This window comes from Hyla sarda, chromosome 5, assembly GCF_029499605.1.
Source record: "Hyla sarda isolate aHylSar1 chromosome 5, aHylSar1.hap1, whole genome shotgun sequence".
Lineage (NCBI taxonomy): Eukaryota > Metazoa > Chordata > Amphibia > Anura > Hylidae > Hyla > Hyla sarda.
The window spans coordinates 208,780,327-208,803,613 of NC_079193.1; the positions used below are offsets into that span (position 1 = coordinate 208,780,327).

General features: G+C 39.0%; 1 protein-coding gene across 1 annotated transcript; it reads left to right on the forward strand.

The window, feature by feature from the left end:
- Positions 1-5,519: 5,519 nt before the first annotated feature.
- Positions 5,520-20,982, forward strand: LOC130273743 (leukocyte elastase inhibitor-like). The gene is made up of 8 exons (XM_056521017.1): positions 5,520-5,574; positions 8,715-8,899; positions 11,182-11,214; positions 11,995-12,111; positions 13,491-13,612; positions 14,805-14,943; positions 17,091-17,243; positions 20,581-20,982. The coding sequence occupies exons 2-8, from the start codon at positions 8,732-8,734 to the stop codon at positions 20,980-20,982; spliced, it is 1,134 nt and encodes a 377-aa protein (XP_056376992.1). The 5' UTR covers positions 5,520-5,574; positions 8,715-8,731.
- Positions 20,983-23,287: the final 2,305 nt, after the last annotated feature.

A 23,287-nucleotide genomic window follows, 5' to 3' on the forward strand; every position in this document is an offset into this window, starting at 1 on the left:
ATCTCAAATGGCAGATAATAGAAGAGGTACCGGTAAATAATAATGTGGATGTGAACAGGCAAAATTTGTTAAAAAGGAAAACATTTTGTATTGTAGAATTGGAATAATTGGAACCTAAAGGTGTAAATGAGAATTGTAATTGTAAAGTTTTTTTGTAAATATTAAGGTAGAGGTAGGTTTTCTGTGTGAACAGTGTGCTAAGTATAAGTATATAATGGAAAAACGCGCAGAACGTGAATGGTTAATCCTATCTACTGTTTTCCACTGCTCACACATTTAAACTCACCTTAGCCACGATCCTGTGCGCATGACTAAGGGGGCGTGTCCCTGAAACATAGCGCGGCAGGCTTGTACTCGTATCTCTCTACATCTGACCAAGGTATGTGCTTTATCCATCTTGCTATATGGAATTATCCTTATCCTACACCATGAAATGTGAAAAATGAAGTTTAAAGAAAAAATAAGAATATCAAAGTGTTCTCCTATTGACTGTTGTGAGAAGATTTTTCAATATATCCTACCTGTCTGCTCATTAATGCACCTTGATATTGTGTTGAAAGTTAGTGCTGTGGGGTCCATAGAGCCTGGCTATCAAGGACGTTGCTTTTCGTGCGATTAAGTAAGTGTGCGCGAATGGTAACTATTGTGGATGTTATAGACTCCGCATTTTTCCAGAGCCCTCCCCTCCTTTACACAATCTCCTCATCTATTAGCTTTAAACTATAATAACATCCCCCTACTAAGTGTCCCGCTCAGTAAAAGGGCAGTTAGGTATGTAGGTATTTAGCTAGGTAGTTATGTAGCCAGTTATGTTGCTAGGTAGTTAGGTAAGCAGGTATGTAGGTAGGTAGTTAGATATGTAACTAGGTAGTTTTGCAACAGCCGAATGCACCCTTGTTGGGAGTGGCCTACCTACATGCCTGGCTACCTACTGCAGTGTTTCCTACTAGGGTGCCTCCAGCTGTTGCAAAACTACAACTTTCAGCATGCCCAGACGGCCTTTGGCTGTCTGTGCATGCTCAAAGTTGTTAGTTTTGCAACAGCCAGATGCACCCTTGTTGGAAAACCATGACTTACCTGCATACCTGGCTACCTACTACACCTGGCTACCTACTGCAGTGTTTCCCAACCAGGGTGCCTCCAGGTGTTGCAAAACTACAACTCTCAGCATGCTTGGACAGCCTTTGGCTGTCTGGGCATGCTCAAAGTTGTTAGTTTTGCAACAAACAGATGCACCCCGGCTGGGAAACACTGCAGTAGGTAGCCAGGTGTAGTTGGTAGCCAGGTATGCAGGTAAGTCATGGTTTTCCAACCAAGGTGAATTCAGCAGTTGCAAAACTACAACTTTGGCTGTCTGGGCATGCTGTGAGTTGTAGTTTTGCAACAGCCGATGCATCCTGGTTGGGAAACAATGCAGCAGGTAGCCAGGTATTTAGATAGGTCATTGTTTCCCAACTAGCGTGCATTCGGCTGTTGCAAAACTATCATTCTGGCTGTCTGGGCATGCTGGGAGTTGTAGTTTTGCAACAGCTGGATGCACTCTGGTTAGGAAACACTGCAGTAGGTAGCCAGGTATGCAGGTAGGTCATTGTTTCCCAACCAGAGTGCATCTGGCTGTTGCAAAACTACAACTCTATTATGCCCCTCATTTTGCCCTTATTTTATATTATCCCCCTCAAATTGCCCCCAATTGTATATTGTCCACTCATATTGCCCCCATTGTATATTATCCCCCTCATATTGCCCCCATTGTATATTATCCCTCTCATCTTGTCCCCATTGTATATTATCCCTCTCATCTTGTCCCCATTGTATATTATCCCTCTCATCTTGTCCCCATTGTATATTATGCTGCTCATATTGCTTCCTATTGTATATTACCCCCTCATATTGCTCCCCTTTCTATATTATCCCCCTCATATTGCCCCATTGTATATTATCCCCCTCATGTTACTCCCATCGTATATATTCCCCTCATAGTGGCCACTTTTGTATAATATCCCCCTCACATTGCCCCCATCGTATATTATGCCCCTCACAGGATGGAAAAAAAAGATCTATTTACAAAAAGCACATTAAAAAAACATGCACTCACTTATTGCTCCTGAAAAAGAACAATTGTCAGTTTCAGGTACTGGATCTCCTAAGGCGCTAGTGGAGGGTTCATGACATAAAAAACATCTATTACTAAATATAACAGAAAATAAAGTTGGCTAAAGTTCTACACAGCCTATGTCTCCCTAAACATCAATAACAATGTAACAATGCAATATAAATTAGAAGGAGATCAGTCTTATTTAAAGGGAATGTGTCACCAAATTTTGTTAATTTTTTTAGAGGTTTAATACATTTTTCCCATTTTTTTAATATTTTTGCAAATATTTTTAACATTTTTTATTTGTGACAAAATATAAAAAATTAAAAAATAACTTGTCATATTTCCCACTCTTGACCAGCAGAGTGAGCTAACATGAGGGATTGGATGAATAGAAAGGAATTACTGTAAAATGTGGCCTTGCTTTCCTGCAATTCCCTCTTGATTCTGTATGCAAGTAGAGCGGCCAGAGCCAGAGCCATTTTGTCAGTGATTGATAAATGCAGACTACAAAAAGTCTCTCACACACTTTTCTGCTCTAACGTCGCAGCTCCTCACTGCCCGCACCTCCGCTCCTCACTGCCCGCTCTTTGGCTCCTCACTGCCCGCTCCTCACTGCCCACACCTCCGCTCCTCACTGCCCACACCTCCGCTCCTCACTGCCCACACCTCCGCTCCTCACTGCCCGCACCTCCGCTCCTCACTGTCCACACCTCCGCTCCTCACTGCCTGCTCCTTGGCTCCTCACTGCGCGCTCCTCACTGCCCGCACCTCCGCTCCTCACTGCCTGCACCTCTGCTCCTCACTGCCCGCTCCTCCGCAGTGTCTGTCCAGGCATACGCTTCCCCCTAATCTTACACTGAGTGTTATAGACACAAGGGCATGCTTGGTGGGTCAGTAGCCTAGGTAAATATACAACACCCAGCATGTATCATGAACTGTATATCATGGGTCAAGTACTTTTTAAAAATACTGTATTTTATTTCTGCTAATTCACATTCAATTATGAATTAATGTGATGTAAAGGGGTACTCCGATGTAAAACATTTTTTTTTTAAATCAACTGGTGTCAGAAAGTTAAACAGATTTGTAAATTACTTCTATAAAAAAAATCTTTACCCTTCCAGTACTTTTTAGCAGCTGTATGCTACAGAGGAAATTCTTATCTTTTTTAATTTCTTTTTTGTCTTGTCCACAGTGCTCTCTGCTGACACCTGATGCCCGTATCAAGAACTGTCCAGAGCAGGAGAAAATCCCCATTGCAAACCTATGCTGCTCTGGACAGTTCCTGACACGGACAGAGGTGTCAGCAGAGAGCACTGTGGACAAGACAAAAAAGAAATTCAGAAAGAAATGAATTTCCTCTGTAGCATACAGCTGCTAAAAAGTACTGAAAGGGTAAAGATTTTTTAATAGAAGTAATTTACCAATCTGTTTAACTTTCTGGCACCAGTTGATTTAAAAAAAAAAAATTTCACTGGAGTACCCCTTTTAAGCTCCATTCAGAATACATGTCAAGATATGCCACTGCATACTTTTGGCAGGCCCATTGAGTTTAGTATGTTTTCTGATACTTTTTTGTACTGGACCCAAAAGCATGGTCTACTGTGCTTTTGAATCTCACACATAGGGAAATTGACTGAATGTAGTCACTCATAGACATGAATGTGCACATAAAGAGTAACACTATTTCTCAATATTAAATAACTTCTATATGTCATTTTTTTTCCTGTGCTCAGTTCCAGAGTGGATGAAGACTAGCCTTTAAGACGGTTCATTTACAATACATCTTAAAAAATGAAAAAAGGAGGACAGCACCTTGTGTATTACCTAAGGCACCATTGTCCCAGCAAGGACAGGGAAGGGTCGGCTCTTCAAGATGTCCGCTCACCTGGTTAAAGAAGAATTGTGCATATCACTGCAATGGGGTACCGGTAATCATGCGGAAGCGGACTGCCAAGTCCAAAGGTCGAATGGGAAAGAAGGAGGAAACCTTCTCCTATCTAGATTATGAAGAAAATAACAGATAAAAAACCTTATCTGCGGGCGCTGTTCTTAGGTCCAAAATATTCAAGCCAGATGCTGAAGGATGGTTGAAGTGCTATGCATCACTATGTTTATTGATGATAAAAAACCAATGGGTTATGCCAATCTGAGGAAGGAGGACTGTACCTCCGAAACACGTCATTGGTTTTGATTATCAATAAACATAGTGCTGTATAACTGCAGATAAGGTTTTTTTTTTGTTATTTTCTTCATATACAATACATACAGACAAAAAAACAGGGGATCCTGATCTTTTACCTCTCTCTCTATGGCAAACATTCAGAAGAAGAAGCATAGAGAACATTATGGAGCAGTCTCTATCTGTGCTTCTCCCTGCACATCATCGGCTGCTCCCTCATCTCTTCTCATTAGTTCCATCGATCATAACTATTCGTGAAATAAATATTTAAGGAAGTAAAGAAAGATGGTTTAACTCTCCAAATGCTTGATTTTGCATGTGTCTGTTTTGGCTAAAACAAGGCCAGCGGTGGCCGAAACAATGCTATTTGTACTCATACTTTTAATAAACTAAGTGTAAACAGTGAATGGTGTATTGGCTTTTCTATTCATCTGAAGCCCTGGGGAGTGGGGAGTCATTCCAAGTTCATCATAGAGAGAGCCCAGTGGTGCAAGGGGTTTCATCTCTTGTTTATCATGTGATTAATTCTGTGTCACAACTCTTGCATACGGCATGGCTCTTTTTTTTATTTTTTATTTTTTATAGAAATAGAGTATTGCAATTAAATATTAAAATATATGTTTAACAAGTTTACTACTATAGGAATTATCATAAAAAAACTTTATAGGTACTGTTTAATTTTCTGTTTCCCTGCAATATAACATATTGAAGAATGCTGAAATAGATATTTGATGACATATAGGTTGTAAGATGGGGTGTTGTCCTTTGCAATGTTGAAGACACCACCCGATAATTTGCTTCTCTTTTTACATACCACATTCTCATAAGTTTGGGTCCTGACCTACCGTGATTATGACTATGGATACTGTAATATGAATATATGCCATCTACCCTCTGAAGGAAATAGGTTTGAGGAAACAAATAGATTCACAGCTGTCAATAGAGAAGAATGGCTATTTTTCATCTGCTTTTCTTCCACAGACATAATACACATTGGAAAAGACAATTTACGGGGAAAAAAAACTACAGGCTAAGGTTGTGTTGGCTCGTAGTAAATAAGGCTTTATTCACACCGTGTATTTCCTGTCATATTTGTAGCTGTCAAAAAAAATTCAAAAATGTCATACAACACATAACTTTGCAAAAATACTTTGAAAAAAATAGTGCAATTTTACAGCCATATTTTTGTAAAAAAATAAAAATACAGCTCATACAACACTGTGTGAACATACCCTAAGAATTTAGGGAGAGGCGTCCTTACCACCAGACAAGACTTTCCCCTTGTGTTGAACAGGTAATAACACTGGGGGAAATTCATCAAAATTTGTGCCGAGGAAAAGTCGACCAGTTGTCCATAGCAACCAGTCAGATCGCTTCTTTAATTTTTGAAAAGGCCTCTGAATAATAAAAGATGTAATCTGAGTGGTTGCTACGGGCAACTGGTCATCTTTCCTCAGCACAGGTCTTGATGAATCTCCCCGATTATCCACGATGGCACAAGTCACAATAAAAGGATAGAGGATTAGTGCAGCACGAGAAAAAAAGCTCAGGATAGTTTAGATCTTCCTCGGAATGCTGTTCCTAGGGGGAAACCTGCACCACTATTTGTGGTCACTATTGAGTTACTGAGTATGGGCCGCAACACTGATTTTTTGACAACCTATATCAACAACCTATATCTTATGTTCCAAACTTTTAGCTAGAATTTTTATTCAGACAATAATGATGTAGTATGAAGAATAATAGGAAAACCCTTACAACTTCCTGTTTCCACCCTGCAAGATACCAAGAACATCTGTGTTGGGTTTCTGGTCCTCAGCCTCTTTATAAAATAACTTGTGTAATTTTAGCTAGTATGACTGAAGTCTTCTTAGCTCATGAAATGTACAGTTTTGTATTGTTCATATGTTTCCACTTAAATAGAGTTCCACATTGTTAATGCAGTAAGAACTTATTTATATTCCTTAAGAATATTTTTAACCTCTTAAGGACGTAGGGCTTACCTGTACGCCCTACGTCCGGTCCCGGTATTTAAAATGGGGTCACGCCGTGACCCCGCGTCATACCGGTTCGGTCCCGGTGGCTAATGATAGCCGGAACCCTGGGCTAATAGCGCTATTAACCCTTTAGATGCGGCGATCAAAGTTGATCGCCGCGTCAAAAATGAAAGTGAAAGCTTCCCGGCAGCTCAATCGGGTTGATCGGGACTATCGCAATAAAATTGCGATGTCTCGATCAGCTAGCACGCGAGCGGAGATCCCCTTACCTTGCTCCGTCACGTCCGATTGGCGTTTGATTGCTCCAAGCCTGAGATACAGGCTTGAGCAATCGACCGCCTATAACACTGTTCCATGCAAAGCTATGGCTTTGCAGGGATCAGTGTAAAAGCTCAGTGTGTGCAGTGTTATAGCCCCCTATGGGAGCTATAACACTGCAAAAAAAAAAGGGGGAAAAAAGTTAATAAAGATCATTTAACCCTTTCCCTAATAAAAGTTTGAATCACCCCCCTTTTCCCATAAAAAAAAGTGTAAATAAAAATAAACATATGTGGTATCGCCGCGTGCGGAAATGTCTGAATTATAAAATGATATAGTTAATTAAACCGCACAGTCAATGGCGTAAGCGCAAAAAAATTGCGTATTTTTGGTCACTTCTTGACCAAATCATGTAACTTCTTGACCACATTTATTATCATGAAAAAAGGAATAAAAAGCGATCAAAAAGTCTGATCAATACAAAAATGGTACTGATAAAAACTTCAGATTATGGTGCAAAAAATGAGCCCTCATACTGGCTCATACGTGGAAAAATAAAAAAGTTATATGGGTCAGAAGAGGAGAATTGTTCATGTATAAATTTTCCTCCATGTAGTTATGATTTTTTTTCAGAAGTACGACAAAATTAAACCTATATAATTAGGGAATCATTCTAACCATATGGACCTACAGAATAAAGATAAGGTGTCATTTTTACCCAAAAATGCACTGCGTAGAAATGGAAGCCCCCAAAATTTACAAAACTGAATTCATTCTTAAATTTTGTCGCACAATGAATTTTTTTTCCGTTTCGCTGTGAATTTTTTTGGTAAAATGACTAATGTCACTGCAAATTAGAATTGGTGGCACAAAAAACAAGCCATCATATGGAATTTTATGTGCAAAATTGAAAGCGTTATGATTTTTAGAAGGTGATGAGGAAAAAATGAAAATGCAAAAATGGGAAAAGGGGTTAAATACCCTGTTTGGTAGACAGAGCTGGAGAATGTTCAGGTCATTGCCTAGCAATATGCCCTTTGCATAGTGGGCAACTACTACACTTCACTTGATGAAACTTCTTCTTCTCCATAAATATTCGGTTTTCATATTAGAGACTGCCATGTTTACTTTTATGTGTTTATTTTATTTTTTTACTTTCAACATTTTATGCTTAAGATATATTCAAAATTAAGAATTTTTTCTGTATTAAATTTGTTCTTTTAGTTAGCTCAGCTTGTCAAACATATGTATGAAGATAGAAATAGATAGATAGATAGATAGATAGATAGATAGATATGAGATAGATAGATAGATAGATAGATCAGTGTTCACTTAGGCTAGGTTTCCACACAGGGTTTTTTCTGGCATTTTTTAGAATACTGCCACTATAGTTGTTGTGCCAAAGCCATAAGTGTATTTGAAAAGGAATGGGAAATATAAAGGATTTGTACTTCTTTCTCATGAATCCACTTCTGGTCTTGTCCCAAAAACTGCAGTGGCAGTTCTCCAAAAAAAAAAAATACACCAGAAAAAAAAACCTGTGTAGAAAACTAGCCCTTCAGAGAGAAATGTAAAATAAATAGTAACAATGGGTTTAACCTATTTAATGATACAACAGTGAACATAGTGTCATGCAGTTATATGCTTCATAAACATTGCATTTCATGGCACGTTGCCAATGGGTATAGAAATACAGTATAAAAGCCAGCAGATTCTGAACGCCTTACCAGTCAGTTGAGATCCACCAAGGACACCTTGAGACTCTATAACTAATCCGACAAGGTAATTCAACTTTTTATTTACAAAAATATACTTCCTACTCAGTATATTACGATTAGTTGAATTATACTTGAAGCAGAGATAAGTTTACCTCTATAATTCATGTATAACCTATGTACTCCTTTAACATGCTCTAAACAGTCTAGTTAGATATTAAGGAAAAATACATACTTATTCTTTTTTTGAATCTACCAAATGCCATTTGCCTTAAAATAAGAATTCATCTTGTTTGTTAACCCGTAAAATTGCTTTTAAAGAAAGTAATCTAGCGCTGATAGAATGTATCAGTGGCTTCTAAAACAACAAAATCATGGTTGTTATGTTGAAAAAGGATTTTCTGTAATTTTTTGATTTAATATTCCTTTAAACTGTGAACTGTAATTGAAAGTATTTCTTCTAGAATCCACTGTAAGCATCATGGACGCTGCCAGTAAAGCTGTTTTCAACTTCTCATGCGACCTGTTGAAAGAACTTATGAAAACTGAACAAGACAAAAATATATTTTTTTCACCACTCGGCATAGCTACAATGTTGAAGATGGCAATGATTGGCGCAGGTGGAAATACTAAATCTGAAATCGAAAAGGTACCTTTTTATCTGCAATTGTTTATTTTTTTATTCAAAATTATTTTCCAATTGTAGCTAACTTTTGACATATAAAGGGGAAATGATCAGTAATGACTTAAAGGGCTCCTCCTCTGCCCCAGCTTTCAGAACATTTTGTGGGGACGTGGTGTGACGTCACGAGGGGCATGGCCATGATGTCACAACCCCAGCAGCCCACTCCCAGCATTCGGAGCAAAATATTCCTAACGCTGGGGCAGTGGAGTACCCCTTTAAAGACATCCCATCTAATCTGAGATCTGCAATGGTGGACAGGTAATTACTATGCATCCAGCTGTCAAATCATCAACATATGGCTGATTTTACCAGAGGATTTTGCAGCTGGTTGCTCATTTGTAGATATGACTGTTCAAGCAACAAATGGAAGGCTCAAGTCCAAAGTGACCAGAAGCCAGTGTTTGTTCTGGCTCATAATAGGAAGTCTTGAGTAGAGACATCTAAATGCCTTTATTGGCCATATGACCTGATAGATCAACCTTTTTAGTTATGTCTGCACCACAGCTAAATGTTTTCCAATTCACTCTAAAACACTGGTGATGTCAGCAGTAACTTGTAGTACCATTAAAAAGAATGAATACTGGAGAATTGTTTGTGATATCTGGAAATAGGGAGATATGCTCTTTGTTTGGCATATATAAATGCCATAAAGAACCCTAGGCTTTTAAAAATATTTTAACTTTTTCGAGTTCTCCCTCTGACCATTCCAGTGCATATATTACATAATCTCTAATAGGAAGCTTGTTTTTTTTCATTGGGGCTCTTCTTTACCTTACAATTTGCATTGCCAATCATACTTTATACACTCATAGGTTAAGGGGTGCCTGTTCTTCAGTCCTTTGGAAATATTATCAAGCAGCTGTCATTGCCCAGCTTGCTTTCTTACATTCCTTCCCCCTAGCTCCCCAATGGGGGAAGCACCCAATGCCCATCTAGTCCCTGTTGATTCCCTGATATGGCTTCCTCCAAATCTTCACCCCTCTAACTTCGCCTCACATCTTCTCTCATGTGCCTCTCACTTACTTCTTGTTTGATTCTTAAATTGCATTATTTCCCTTACGGCGTTATTACTTTTTCAGTACTTCAATCCTCTGTTTTCTCCAGCTAAGTAATCAGATGACCGCCTTTGTGCAAGAGGGAAGGTGGAAGACATTTAGAGATTCCCTTTTTTTAAAGGATGTTTGTGTACTTCTACACATTTTAGGTCTTATCTCTTTATTATACTCTTTATTATATTATAAATAACTCCAACACCACACTCAACATTCTTAGGTGCCCTAATGGAAAAGGGACTAAGCGTTAAGCATGGATCCTGCAAATTGGACTAAAATATGGTTGATGGTGTCTAAATGTTGCCCATTGTTCCTCCTGAGGACGGTGCAGTAGCGCCGAAACTAGTAGAGGGGGGCAAATGTTAGTGTTTTAAATCTGTCTCGGCCCACTTAGATAAAGGGAAACTGCAGTTCCCTATACAATTACCCTAGTGAACTCACTCACAGTTATCAGAGTACAGTGGACCTTGACATGAGATTTTAACGTTTTGGTCACAAATATTTTATCAGAGCACCATTAAAAGTTAAGTTTTAGGGAAGTCTCCCTGCAATAGGGATCTTGTGCCCTGGGCTTTCTTTGCCCCGGGCTTTAGTAATTTTTCGTAGAAAGTGATCCCTGACTTCCTTTAGGGACCAGTTGTGTATAACTGTTGTATTTATGTTACATCTTTAAAGCCTGCCCATAATGTTTTGGTATTTCATGACATCACAAATTGCTAATTGATTCCCTAGCTAATCCTCTTCTTGTTTCCGGGGGTGTCTGTAAACTAAAGTTAAAGGGGTACTCCACTCCTAAATATCTTACCCCTATGCAAAGAATAGGGCATAAGATATCTGATCGCAGGGGACCAAGCCACTTGGAGCCTCGCGATCTCCGTGCTCCCTATGGCCCCCTACTACACATAGACGGCTCCCTATGACTGCAATTCAATTGTCATCAGACTCTTGGGAATAAGGTATCCTACATGATACAATAAATTAAAACTAAATCAATAATAAATAATATACTACTTTACAATCTCTACAATACTATCCATGTTTTACATGAAAACCTTCTGTCAAATAGCTCATTATTAAAAGATATGTATTAGAAAGTGTATAGAAGTGCAATTAAATCAATGTGTATATATGTAACTTATCTTAATATTTGTAGAAGCAACAATTATTTATGCTATATTGTCTTTTTCATTCCAGGTTCTTCATATTAGTGAAGAATGTCCAACAAAGGTACAGATAAGTCTTGCATAATCATACAATGCACTTATATTTACTAAACTCTCTGTATATAGTACTTCAAGACCATGTATTTCTTTTCACACTACTTAGCCTTATGCTATGTATACTAGCTGGACAACAAATAATAGCCTGCCAAAGTGTAAAAAAAGGCTGACACACTATGTAACATAATAAAGTCATAGTCATATAGTCAAGAATCTACATTAGGGTAAAGGGCAGACAAGTGCTACCCATGTAGGGCTGGGTTCACATATGTCCAGCATCTGGCATGGGTGAACTCAGCCTAGACCTCAACGTAACTAATGTCCCAATTGATGACAAGTTGTCATCAGTTGTATGGCATCCGGCATCCATTGATTCTGGTCAGCGGACAGGGGAATGCAGCAAGTCGTCCAGGGTGTCAAACCATCCAGCGTCAAAATTGAGACACTGGATGATTGTGAACTGTCCCATTCAAATGAATGGGATCAGTTCTACCATCAGTTTCCCTCTGGTGCACGCCAGAGGGAAACTATGTCGGATGCCTGATATATGTGAACCCAGCCTAACAAATACTGCTGTTCTGATAGATAGGCCACCAAAATCTGCTCTTAAAGACAGAATTCATGCACTGTGATATATTTGTCACATGTCTTTTAAAGTAAATATAAAATGATTGTGTTTCTTTCAACATCACCCAAAAGTAATACAAAGTTTTCTTTCTCATGACTGCATCATGTCTAATATACAATGATGTTTACATCTGGAATCTTCTGAATATGTGCATTATAGGACTGTGAAGGACTCCCCGAAAGCATCAAAAAACTTCTGTCAAATAAGACTGGCAAAAAGTATGAACTGCAGGTTGTAAACGGATTTTTTGGAGAAAAGTCAATTACATTTCTAGATGTAAGTTGCAAATTTAAGCTTTATGTTTTTTACTATTAATCTTTTTAAATTCGTTGTCATTGAAAATGCTGAGAATTTTAGATGTAACATTTTCTATGCCATTTGCTCTTAGAGTTTAATTTATTTTGTTAGCATGTACTGTATGACAATACGCATAAGATTTAACTTCATCAGAAATTCTTTATTTATTATTCTTGGACCTCAACAGATTTTCTTAACAGATTACAGTAAACTCATATTTCTCTTAAAAAAAGGATTAATAAATCGAGTGTTACCATTCTCCTTGCAAATAGGTTGTGCCCTTGATGCTGTCAAGTGAGTGGTGACAGTTTCAGGCAATAAACACACACAGTATTTTAGCAAATTTTTTTGAGATGTAAAACATCCCAAAAAAATCTAAATTCATTACAGACGTCAATGTGAAATTGCAGATTTTAAATTAAGTTTGAGGGAATTTTTTTTAGGCCATTAATGCCTCTAAAAAAAACATATTCTTTTTGCATGGTTTTTTTTGGGCTGTTTACAACCTTACAAATGACTGGTTTACAGTAATAGCAATAATAGCATTTGCTGTAGCAGAAAAACTTGCCAAAAAAAGTCTGGAAAAAAAAAACACGTTTGAAACTAATTTTTCCTGCAAAAACTGACCTTTTTTGAGCAACTGACGAGTCCTTTTGAATGAATAGACACAGCCTTATTTCTGTAACCATTTAATATTTTTAACATGCACGAAGTAACAGGTATCGGCACTAGCTGCTATCTGATCCTTGTAACCAGCTGAGGATCATAGAAGGGGGTAAACACTGGGGAGGATAATGGAAGCTGTGCGGTGATGCTCAAATCCCAAGAGAGTCCAAGACATCCAATAAAATGAAATAAGAGTAGCGGGAGGCACTCACCAGGCTTCTGTAGAAAAGTGCATTTTATTTTTCAAAGGTGCAGATGTAACAGCATATTAAGAAGCATACGCCTAAGACCGGGCAGGACAAGTGTCCTGCCCGGTCTTCGGCATCTGCTTCTCAATATGCTGTTACATCTGCACCTTTGAAAAATAAAATGCACTTTTCTACAGAAGCCTGGTGAGTGCCTCCCGCTACTCTTATTTCATTTCATATTTTTAGTTTGTCACAACAGAGCAGATATATTATAGAATAAAATTGTATTTTTTGTATTTTACAGTGCGTTATTAGGGGATATACAAGAAATAGTACACACCTGCCCATCGTTTAGGTCTGGAAGAGCAGCTAAGCTCTATTGAAGTAAATGGACATAGGCTACTATACTAGACACAGCCTTTGGACAGATATGGCCCTGTTTACATTAGAAACTGCTTTTAATTAAACACACTTCTACAATAAATTCTTGAATTTATTTTTCAGCAATATTTGCAGCTTTTAAAAAAGGATTTCAATGCAGAGCTCAACCCTACTGACTTCAAGCATAATGCAGAAGCAGAAACACAAAAAATAAATGAATGGGTCAAATGTGTAACAAATGGTAAGTAATTTGTCATCATCAATTAGATATACTGCCTGTTTCAAACATCTAATAATTTATTTTATGCAGAAAAATTCATGTGTATTGGGGGGGGGGAATTTATCAACATATTTAGAGAATTTTTTGTGCATAGAAACGTCACAAAAATGTCTTTGCTGCACAAAATTTGTGCAACTTTTGCTAAAGTGAATTAGACTAAAATGGCTTTGGTACACACATTTACTTTTTCACTTTGCAATAGTTGCTGATTGATGAAGTGCGACTCAAAGCCCTCAGTGTCCCAGACCTGGCCTACAAAACTGGCTGTGGATAGCATTTAAAAAAAAAATGAAATTATACAAAGTGGAGTTCTGAAGTGATTTATTGTTTCCTGCTTACACGTGCCAAATTTATCAACCCCTGTGCGATATTCTGAGACATATGTTGCACGTAAGAAAAAACTAGAGCAAAAATAAATCACTTCAAAACATACTTTCTAAAGACAACAATGATAAATGCCCCTTATGCTTTTTTCTTTGTAAGTTATGTTGTATACCTACTGTATACTCTAATATACGTATACTGGAGGGAATCACATGTCAAGCCATTTTGTAATATTCATTTGGATGAGCAAAGCTGGTCAGAAGAGTCCTTATTATTATTATATTCTGCACATGTTCTTGCAGATCAATGACAAAGACTCAAAACTGTCTCAACTGTTTTTATTCCAAAGGAGCAACTACAACCATAGAAGTATCAGAGAACTGATATTTATCCAGTCTGCTAATATGCTAACATATATCACCTGTAGTTTCATAAAGGTTAACCCATGCCTTAACTACAAAAGACCTGGGATAAGGACCCTTTAGGGTGCGCTCACACGCTAGTAACACGCTGGTAACTAGCAGCGGGAAACCCACTGCGGGAAACCCACTGCGAGTTACGCTACCATTCCTTTGAATGGGTCCGCAGACAGTCCACAAATCTGACACTATTGCAGACTGTCTGTGGACTCATTTAAATCAATGGTTGCGTAACTCGCAGCAGGATTCCTGCAGCAGGAAACCCGGTGCTAATTACTAGCGTGTGAACGCACCCTCAATGTATCATCCTTGACAGGTTGAACTGAGCTAAAACAAAGTAAAAAAAATGAATGTACTCCATAGTAGTTGGAGTTTTTGCTTATGTGTGTTTTTTTTTTTTGTCATCCCAGGTAGAATAATTGACCTGTTTGCTAAAGGCTCATTTAATGAATCAGCAGTTTTGGCCTTAGTAAATGCAATGTACTTTAAGGGTCAGTGGGCCATCAAGTTCAATCCAGAAAATACAAAAGAAGGAATTTTCAATGTGAACAAGGTACGTCTGCTGCATCTATACGTATATGTTTATCTGTTTATGTCATCTATAATTATGTATTTTTTATGTACAGTTAATAAAAAAATTATTCTCCAAAACAGTTCAGGCATTTCATTTGTAAGGTATTTTTAAGGGGTGTTCTCATATTGGACATTTGGCATATCAACAGAATTTGTCACTAATGTCTCATAGATGTGGTCTCACTTCTGGATCTCCACCTATGAGAACCGAAGTTTCATGACCCAATGTTTAATGTTAAATGTTTAAGCTGAAAATATCCTTAAAGGGTCTATTCACACGTACAGTATTCTGAGCAGATGTGATGCACAGGATTTTCTGCTGCAGATTTCAATGTAAACTGAATGACAGAACACAGCTTCAAATCCTGCGCATCAAATCTGCGCAGAATACTGTACGTGTGAATAGACCATAAAGGTTAGAGCTATCTTAGGATATTCTGAAAACACAAAGGCATTTGGGTTTTTTGCCATCCAAAAACATCACTAGATCCCCTAAACTAATCTAGACTAGAATCCAGATTAGACCCCCTATATAAATACAGAGCCCAGAATGTGATGTATATTTGTTTAACAATATCTTATGTATAGGCCATTAGATGTTGATATTTAGAAAATGTTTAAAGGAAAACTGTCAGCTTGCTCCCCCAGCACTAACCAGTGGTACTGGCTAATAGTGCGGGGAATGCTGATCAGTTTGATGCTTACTGTGCCCGGATCCACCCAGCCGGTGATATCTTCGTTTCTCCCTATATACTAATTAAGTGCTAACTGGCACAGGCGGCGTTAAATGGCACTCTGACATCACCGCCGCCGGCCGCAGCACCGCCCAGCTCATCAATATTCCTCCCCTCCCTCCGCCTCTCCCTCTTCTCCCCGCTCTGTAATGAAGAGGGAGAGGCGGAGGGAGGGGAGGAATATTGATGAGCTGGGCCACGCTGAGGCAGTAATATTAGAGTGCCAGTTAACGCTGCCTGTGCCAGTTAGCACTTAATTAGCATATAGGAGAAAATGAAGATATCGGCCGAACGGCCGGGCGGATCCATGCACAGTAAGCATCAAACCAGTACCGCTGGTTAGTGCAGGGGGAGCAAGCTGACAGTTTTCCTTTAATGTGGTGAATATTGCAGTCCCAACTCTCTCCTTGTAAGGGCTGGTTCACATCACGTTTTCTCCCATACGGGAGAGTATACGGCAGGAGGGAGCTAAAACCTCGCGCTCCCATATGCCTTCATATGCGCTCTCCTTTGTAATTCATTTCAATGAGCCGGCCGGAGTGAAACGTTCGGTCCGGTCGGCTAAATTTTGCGCCGTATGCACTTTTACAACCAGACCTAAAACCATGGTTGACCACAGTTTTAGGTCTGGGGGAAAAGCGCATACAGCGCATAAATGAGCCTTTTCACTTCGGCCGGCTCATTGAAATGAATTACATACGGGAGCGCATACGAAGGCATACAGGAGCGCGAGGTTTTAGCTCCCCCTGCCGTATGCGCTCCCGTATGGGAGAAAACGTGATGTATACCCACTATAAGGCAGTCTTACCTATTTGTAATAATATTAAGTTAAAATAAATGGGTATACCATCACCCTGGACACCTATGTTATTCCCAGCTTCTGGACCTCACTTATGTAAATTTCATGACACATCTCATTCACATACTAAAAGTTATGTGTCACAAAATGATTTTCTAAACACTAGGAAATAAAAGTGAACCTTTGGTTTAATGCCCACAATTTCATCTCACAATATATGTTTATTAGCATATGCGGGATACAAATCCAGTCATGTAAATATACCTTGTATATGGCGAGCAACATATTTTGTTTGCAAATTGGCAAAAAAAGTGAATGAAATCTATAGATGCTTATACAATCAGCTCTAAGGGCTGCAGCCAGCAACCGTCGCTGAATCACAAGTGCTAGCGGTAGCCACCGGCTCTTGTGATCTACCACTAGTTGTTGGCTCCACCTGCAATCATCTAAAATAGGCAGAAGTATTTTGGTTATACTAGTAATTATAGTACATTCATATATGAACTGGCTTAACTTGTCGGTAGTGGACTTTAAAGTTGAATTTTTGATGAAGTTTTACAAAGAAATTTTTTTAATACATTTTATTTCTTCTAGAATGAAAAGAAGACCATTCAGATGATGTCGCACAGTGGGAAGTTCAAGCATGCTGTCCAGCCAGAGATAAAGTGCAAGATTCTGATGCTTCCATATCAAGAAGACCTCAGTTTGATCATAGTGTTGCCAGATGACATTGAAGGAATACATGAGGTACTGTTAAATATCACATATACAACTTAAGAAAACTAGGTGCATACGATCAGTTATAGAGGCTGTCTAGAGCTGCTAAGTTATAGTGCTTTCCATAATGGTTGACTCATCCATGTATGTATTATATGGTGAGTTATTCAAGTGTTTACCTGAATTAACGGAGTATTCAAGTACAAATCATCCCTTATCCGAAAGAGATTTCACTTCATATTGCCTGTGGGCACATGCGCAATCATCACTGACAGGCAACATGAAGTGAAATCTTTCTTTCTCAAGAGAGATTTCAAAGAGGAGAGGGATCAGCATCAGGGAATAGGGCATTAACTAAGAAGATCAGGCTGGACGTGATGGTGCCCTTGGGGCTTGGGAACAATCCGCGTGCACCATGCTACTCAATTAGCATAATCATTAAAGGAGGAATAAAGGAGGAATGGAGGCATAGATGAGAAAACAGTACAGTGGGGATGATGTATGAATAATGTCAGTAGGGTAAGTTCTCTCCTTTTCTGACCAGGTCCTTTCCTTTGTTAATAATCAGGCACAGTTTCAGTTTTTTCCCATACTTGAAAGCTAAAATGGATTTTTCTTTATGTTATAGAGTATATATATATATATATATATATATATATATATATATATATATAGATAGGAAAAGATTCATTATAATGTCTCATGTATTAAGAAATCTCTGATCTTTCCATGCTTAGGAGTCCAGTGGGGGGTTCCTATCATTGAGTCACACTGTCCACTAGACTCCTAAGGATAGAAAGAGCAGGGATCCCAGCATTATGTGACCACTGGGACTGGATCAGTAAAAGGTATTGCTGCTACTTTAACTGTGTGATGAGGATAATAAGAATCCCTGTCTTCTCTTCGGGGAGTCTTCTCATTGACAGCACGTTTTCATCTCATTTTTATGCAGCTAAAAATGTTGCAGATAATTTTTAGAAGCTTTGGAAGATCTGCAATTGGTTTTAACCTGGATCTCTACATGGTGTTTATCTTCTTCTGCCAGTTTTCTAGTGGATCAGAAAAGATGCTATGGTGAAATTTATTTCTCAATGGTCTGAACCTAATGTACACTGGCGTAAGATCCTCCTGTACGCAAGCATCTTAATACATTTGGTGCATCTTTCTCACTATCTGTGTGCTAGACTTTGAAATCTACTCCAGCTATGCCCCCCTTATATTTGGAAAAGTGGTGTAGGTTGTTTAAAAAGATAAAAAGTTGCAATTTTTTTTAAATGAAAAGCATCTTGCACAAACATTTGTGACTTTAATCACAAAGAAAACAAACCCACAACAATGAAAAATTCTTCTCAAGTGTTAGATTCCATTTCCATTATGTTTTATGTGTTTAACATTTATGATCTTATGAGTGCTTTATACGTGTTCTTTTCTACAGAAAATCCATGACCACATTCAAAAAAACATATTTTAGCCTCACTTCAGACTAGCTCCCATCACTAACAGAGTGATTCCAGTTCCATCAGATATCTGTCAAGAAAGAATGTTACAGTAGACTACGTTATTCTGGATAACAAAAAGCAATAACTGCACCAAACAAATCCTTCTAGAGGAGGACTTCTAAAACTTCTTTTTATTTGGACCACACCAGCCATTCCATGATGATGTAAGGTCCTTGTCAATAAACACATACTAATGCTTAGTGCCAAATACTACAGTGAAGCATCCATATTACTCCCAGTTAAAGGGGTACTCTGCCCCTAGATATCTTATCCCCTTTCCAAAGGATAGGCGATAAGATGTCTGACCGCGGGGGTGCCGCCGCTGGGGACCCCCGCAATCTTTCCTGCAGCCCCCCCCCCCCATTCCTCAGCTGCATGGAGTGAAGATTGCTCCGTGGCTGATGACAGGCGATATGGGGGGCGGAGTATCATGATGTCACGTCTCCGCCCCCTCGTAAAGTCATGCCCCGCCCCTCATAATGTCATGCCCCGCCCCCTTGTAATGTTAAGGTGTGATGTCCAAGGGGGCGGAGCCATGATGTCACGATACTCTCTCCCCTGTATCTGCAGGAAAGATTGGTGCTGCAGGAGAGATTGCAGAGATTGTGGAGGTCCCCAGCGGTGGGACCCCCATGATCAGACATCTTATCCCCTAGAGGTGGAGTATCCCATTAAGCTAATCAAACAGAACCATGTATTGCACATATTGTTCCCTAGCAGCACCAAATAACTACCACAATTTAGCACAAAATACTTCTCCAGGGCCAGCGGACAAATATAACATGCAACACAAATTACCTTCCAGCAGTGTCCAACACCTCAATGCCGACCATGGCATCTAAGTGGTCAGAAGAAGAGGGTTATTTTAGTCCACTCATTAAAGTACAGCCAGATACTTCAGGAGTCCATGTGAGTTTCTATGGCATCCGGGGTCCTAATCAAGAGCCTTACGTCCGATATATGTATATACATACTATGCCCTGCTCTGGCCTAATAGGATAAATGTCAGTTTTTACTGACAGGCATAATATTCTTTACTATGAAGTACTGGGATGAATTATAGAAAGGATCAAATTATTCAGCTGCCAAGCCCTATTTTAAAGAAGATCAATAAAAGTTATAGAAAGAAATTAAAGAAAAAAAACACTTTTTTTTCTGTAAACCAAAAAAATCAAAACAACATATATATGATATTAAAACCTGTTTAAAGCATTTGAGGCCAAGTTTATATTTTATATTTATCAATGCCAAGAAAAGTGAAAACGGATCACTCACCCAGTAGATATATTTCCAAACGGGGTCTTCAGCATGGAGGCGGTAGATGGAACGGGGGGAGCTCAGACGACAGCCACGGTCTGTATCATGCCAATGGGCGCTCTGTCAGGTTGTACGGAGCACCCATTGGCGTGAGACGGACTGTGGCTGGCATCTGAGCTCCCCCCAATTCCATCTACCGCGTCCCTGCTGAAGACCCTGTTCGGGAATCTATCTATTACTAAGGATATCTACTGGGTGAGTGCTCCGTTTTCACTTTTCTTGGCATTGATAAATATAAAATATAAACTTGGCCTCAAATGCTTTAAACAGGTTTCAGTATCATATATATGTTGTTTTGATTTGTGAGTGCTCCGTTTTCACTTTTCTTGGCATCGATATATTTGTCACATTCCTTGTTTCTGTGAAGCACCCCCTAGGATCCACAATTGGGATATCCACGCTCCATCTCCTGTTACGCTCACATTTAACAGTGTTTGCAATTACAGCAGTAATATATGTCAGTGCCAATTCATCTTTACTTCTTCTGTTGTTTCTGGTTGTTTATATTTTATATTTGTTTAAAAAAAATTCCTATCGTATTGCTCTTTTAGGTAGTGCCAAAGTTAACACCTGAATTACTGACCACCTTGGCCCAACCAGGAAACCTAAAAGAGACAGATGTTGATGTGCAATTCCCAAAATTCCAACTGGAAGGAAATTATGATCTGAAATCACAGCTCACGGAATTGGGAATGAAAGAGGTGTTCCAAGAAAATGCTGACTTTTCAGGAATGTCGGATGCAAAGGGCTTAGTTTTATCATGTGTAGCCCACAAATGCTGTATTGATGTGAATGAAGAGGGTACTGAAGCAGCTGCTGCCACTGGTGGTGCAATAAGTGCTACAAGTGCTTATGTACCTGAACCATTTATTGTAGACCATCCCTTCATGTTTTGTTTAGTACAGAACACAGATTTCCTTATCTTATTCAAAGGAGTTGTTTTCTCTCCATGAATACTGCTTGTACCAATCTTACTTTAAAAAAAATGCTAGAAGCTGCTTGATGTGTCTCTGTACTTACTAACATCAATACAATAAAGTGCACATGAAAAGTTTATTGTCTATAATTTCATAATTGGGAACACAGCAGCATAAATTAGTAGGGTGATCTGTACTTAGAGAAGGCTAAAGCTGAGCAGAGAGATTAAAAAAAAAGTAAGCATCAGCACCAGTAGAGGGACATTTATCAAATTATTTTTTTTTTTTGCTTACTCTGGGCACACATAAGGTCGCATAAAAAGTCACATGTACGCCTAAGCACGTTTTGGTGCGACTTTTGTGGGTAAGCAGAAAGTTACAAACAGCCTTACCTAAGCAAATTTCAGTTTTCACTATAGTCACACGTAGGCAAAAAAAAAAAAAAAGCAAACCCCTTACAGAAAGTTTCAAGTCTGCTCCGGGTCTGACCTGGAGTACAAAACTCCCGTACGTGAGCAAATTTGAAAAGTCGCAAAAAAGTCTCACAAAAGTCTAAGCTGCGACTTGTATGTATACTGTATGTAGAACGTAAGCAGAGCTATAGAAAAAAATGCCTTCAGAACTTGAAATCTCAGCTTGCTCAAAGCTAGAGGAGATTCAGTACGGGCACATGGGTTTGCTAAATGAATGTAGGGGCGTCTACATCTACCTAACACTCCCCCCAAGTCTTTAAAGAAGAGACCAAAAAGGAATGGAAATGATATAGTGGCACTGTAAGAAGAACAGAGTAGGGAGAAGGGAAGAGGAAAAACAGGCCAATAAGAGAAACAAGAGTCTGCTTGATGTGTACGGTGGGAAGGCATATTCCAACCAGGGGGACCAGATTTGAGTAAATGTATCTAGTGTCAGAATAGACAATAATATTTAATAGATGATACAACAGGAAGATTTGAGTTTTGACCTTGGAGACATTGTCACCTGTCCTTTCATAATCATCATCATCATTATTTAATTAAACCCCTATGTGTCCCTACTAATATTGGAAAAGTTAACAATGGTGTTTTGGAAATCTTACTGTTCTCAATCTTGCTCCCGATGCCAGGATCATAGTGGACTACCGTTTGTAGTCCTTACAGAAATAGGGGACATGTCCATTTCTGTGCCAGCACTATGCTTGCTGGACTTCCTGTGCCCACACTTCCCATGCAGCATAACAGTACTCCTCCCATCCCTGTGAGTAGCATTCCTGTAATAAACTGACTGCTACACTAGTGACCTGTAATTCTCCTTTCTTCTCTTCTTGCCAACATCCAACAGTCATCGCCATCATCACTGTGTTGATACCAGATATAAGGGGGATTTCTTACTGTATCTTACAGTGACACAATATAATGTATATAAGACCACAGCATATTTTTTATCCGAGTACCTCTTGGCAGTCCATTTTCAAAAATTGTAATTCTTGATATTAGCGACATGTTTGTGATGAATATAGTTTCTGTTATTTCAAACATATAGGATTTACTCTATATCCTTCTCCTGTGACCCCTGCTCCTCTCCCTATCCCCCCAGGTTCCCTGAGTTACAGGAGATGTCTTCCCTAAGTGAAGTTATTAATTTTTCCTTTTCTTCATTATTCGGCCTAGATTGCCATGAAGACATTTCAGTTAGACTCCTTTCTCCAGCAGCACCTCAGTGAAAAAAAAACATGTGTATGGCCCCAAAGAGTTATAATGGCCACTTTGTGTCCCCATATAGTAGTTAGGCCCCTTCTGTGCCCCCAAACAATTGTATGGTGGGAAGGGGTTAAGATCAGGCAGCATGGGCCACTGTCACTTTAGCAGTGACCAGTGGCTGCATTTGCCATTACTGATATTTTTTTCCTGCACACCCAGAAGTGCCAAATACCCCTGAGGGTAAGCATACCCCAGATTGGGAACCATTGATTTAGGCATGGTGCCACATCTGTCAAGCCTCTGACTTTATTATGGGGGGAAATGACAGCCAGGAGCTTTCAGAACTAACATGGCTGCCACATAAGTACTCATTTTACATCCTGCCATAGGTGTAATAGGAGATGCTGAAAGTGCAATGTACTATGCAGTAAAATTGCAGTGTATGATAAGGTTATAGACAAAGGGTTAAAAACATTTTTATTAAGGATGTAATAAAAACACTCCTATTATAAAATGTCAAATCATCACCTGATGTAACATTATTTATCCTACAGAGTAAACACTAAAAATGAGAAAAAAAATATGTAGTACTAGAATTGTCAGGCTTTGGTCACCTTTCATAAAAAATATATGGAAGAAAAAGTCCTGCTGCTAACACATAAAGA

What these genes read in the sequence shown, in the direction of transcription:
- LOC130273743 (XM_056521017.1), top strand. Translation starts at nt 8,732, where the DNA reads ATGGACGCTGCCAGTAAAGCTGTTTTCAACTTCTCATGCGACCTGTTG. An exon ending in CTAAATCTGAAATCGAAAAG is followed by an intron (nt 8,900 to 11,181) that starts GTACCTTTTTAT and finishes TTTTCATTCCAG; the next exon opens with GTTCTTCATATTAGTGAAGA. An exon ending in GTGAAGAATGTCCAACAAAG is followed by an intron (nt 11,215 to 11,994) that starts GTACAGATAAGT and finishes TGTGCATTATAG; the next exon opens with GACTGTGAAGGACTCCCCGA.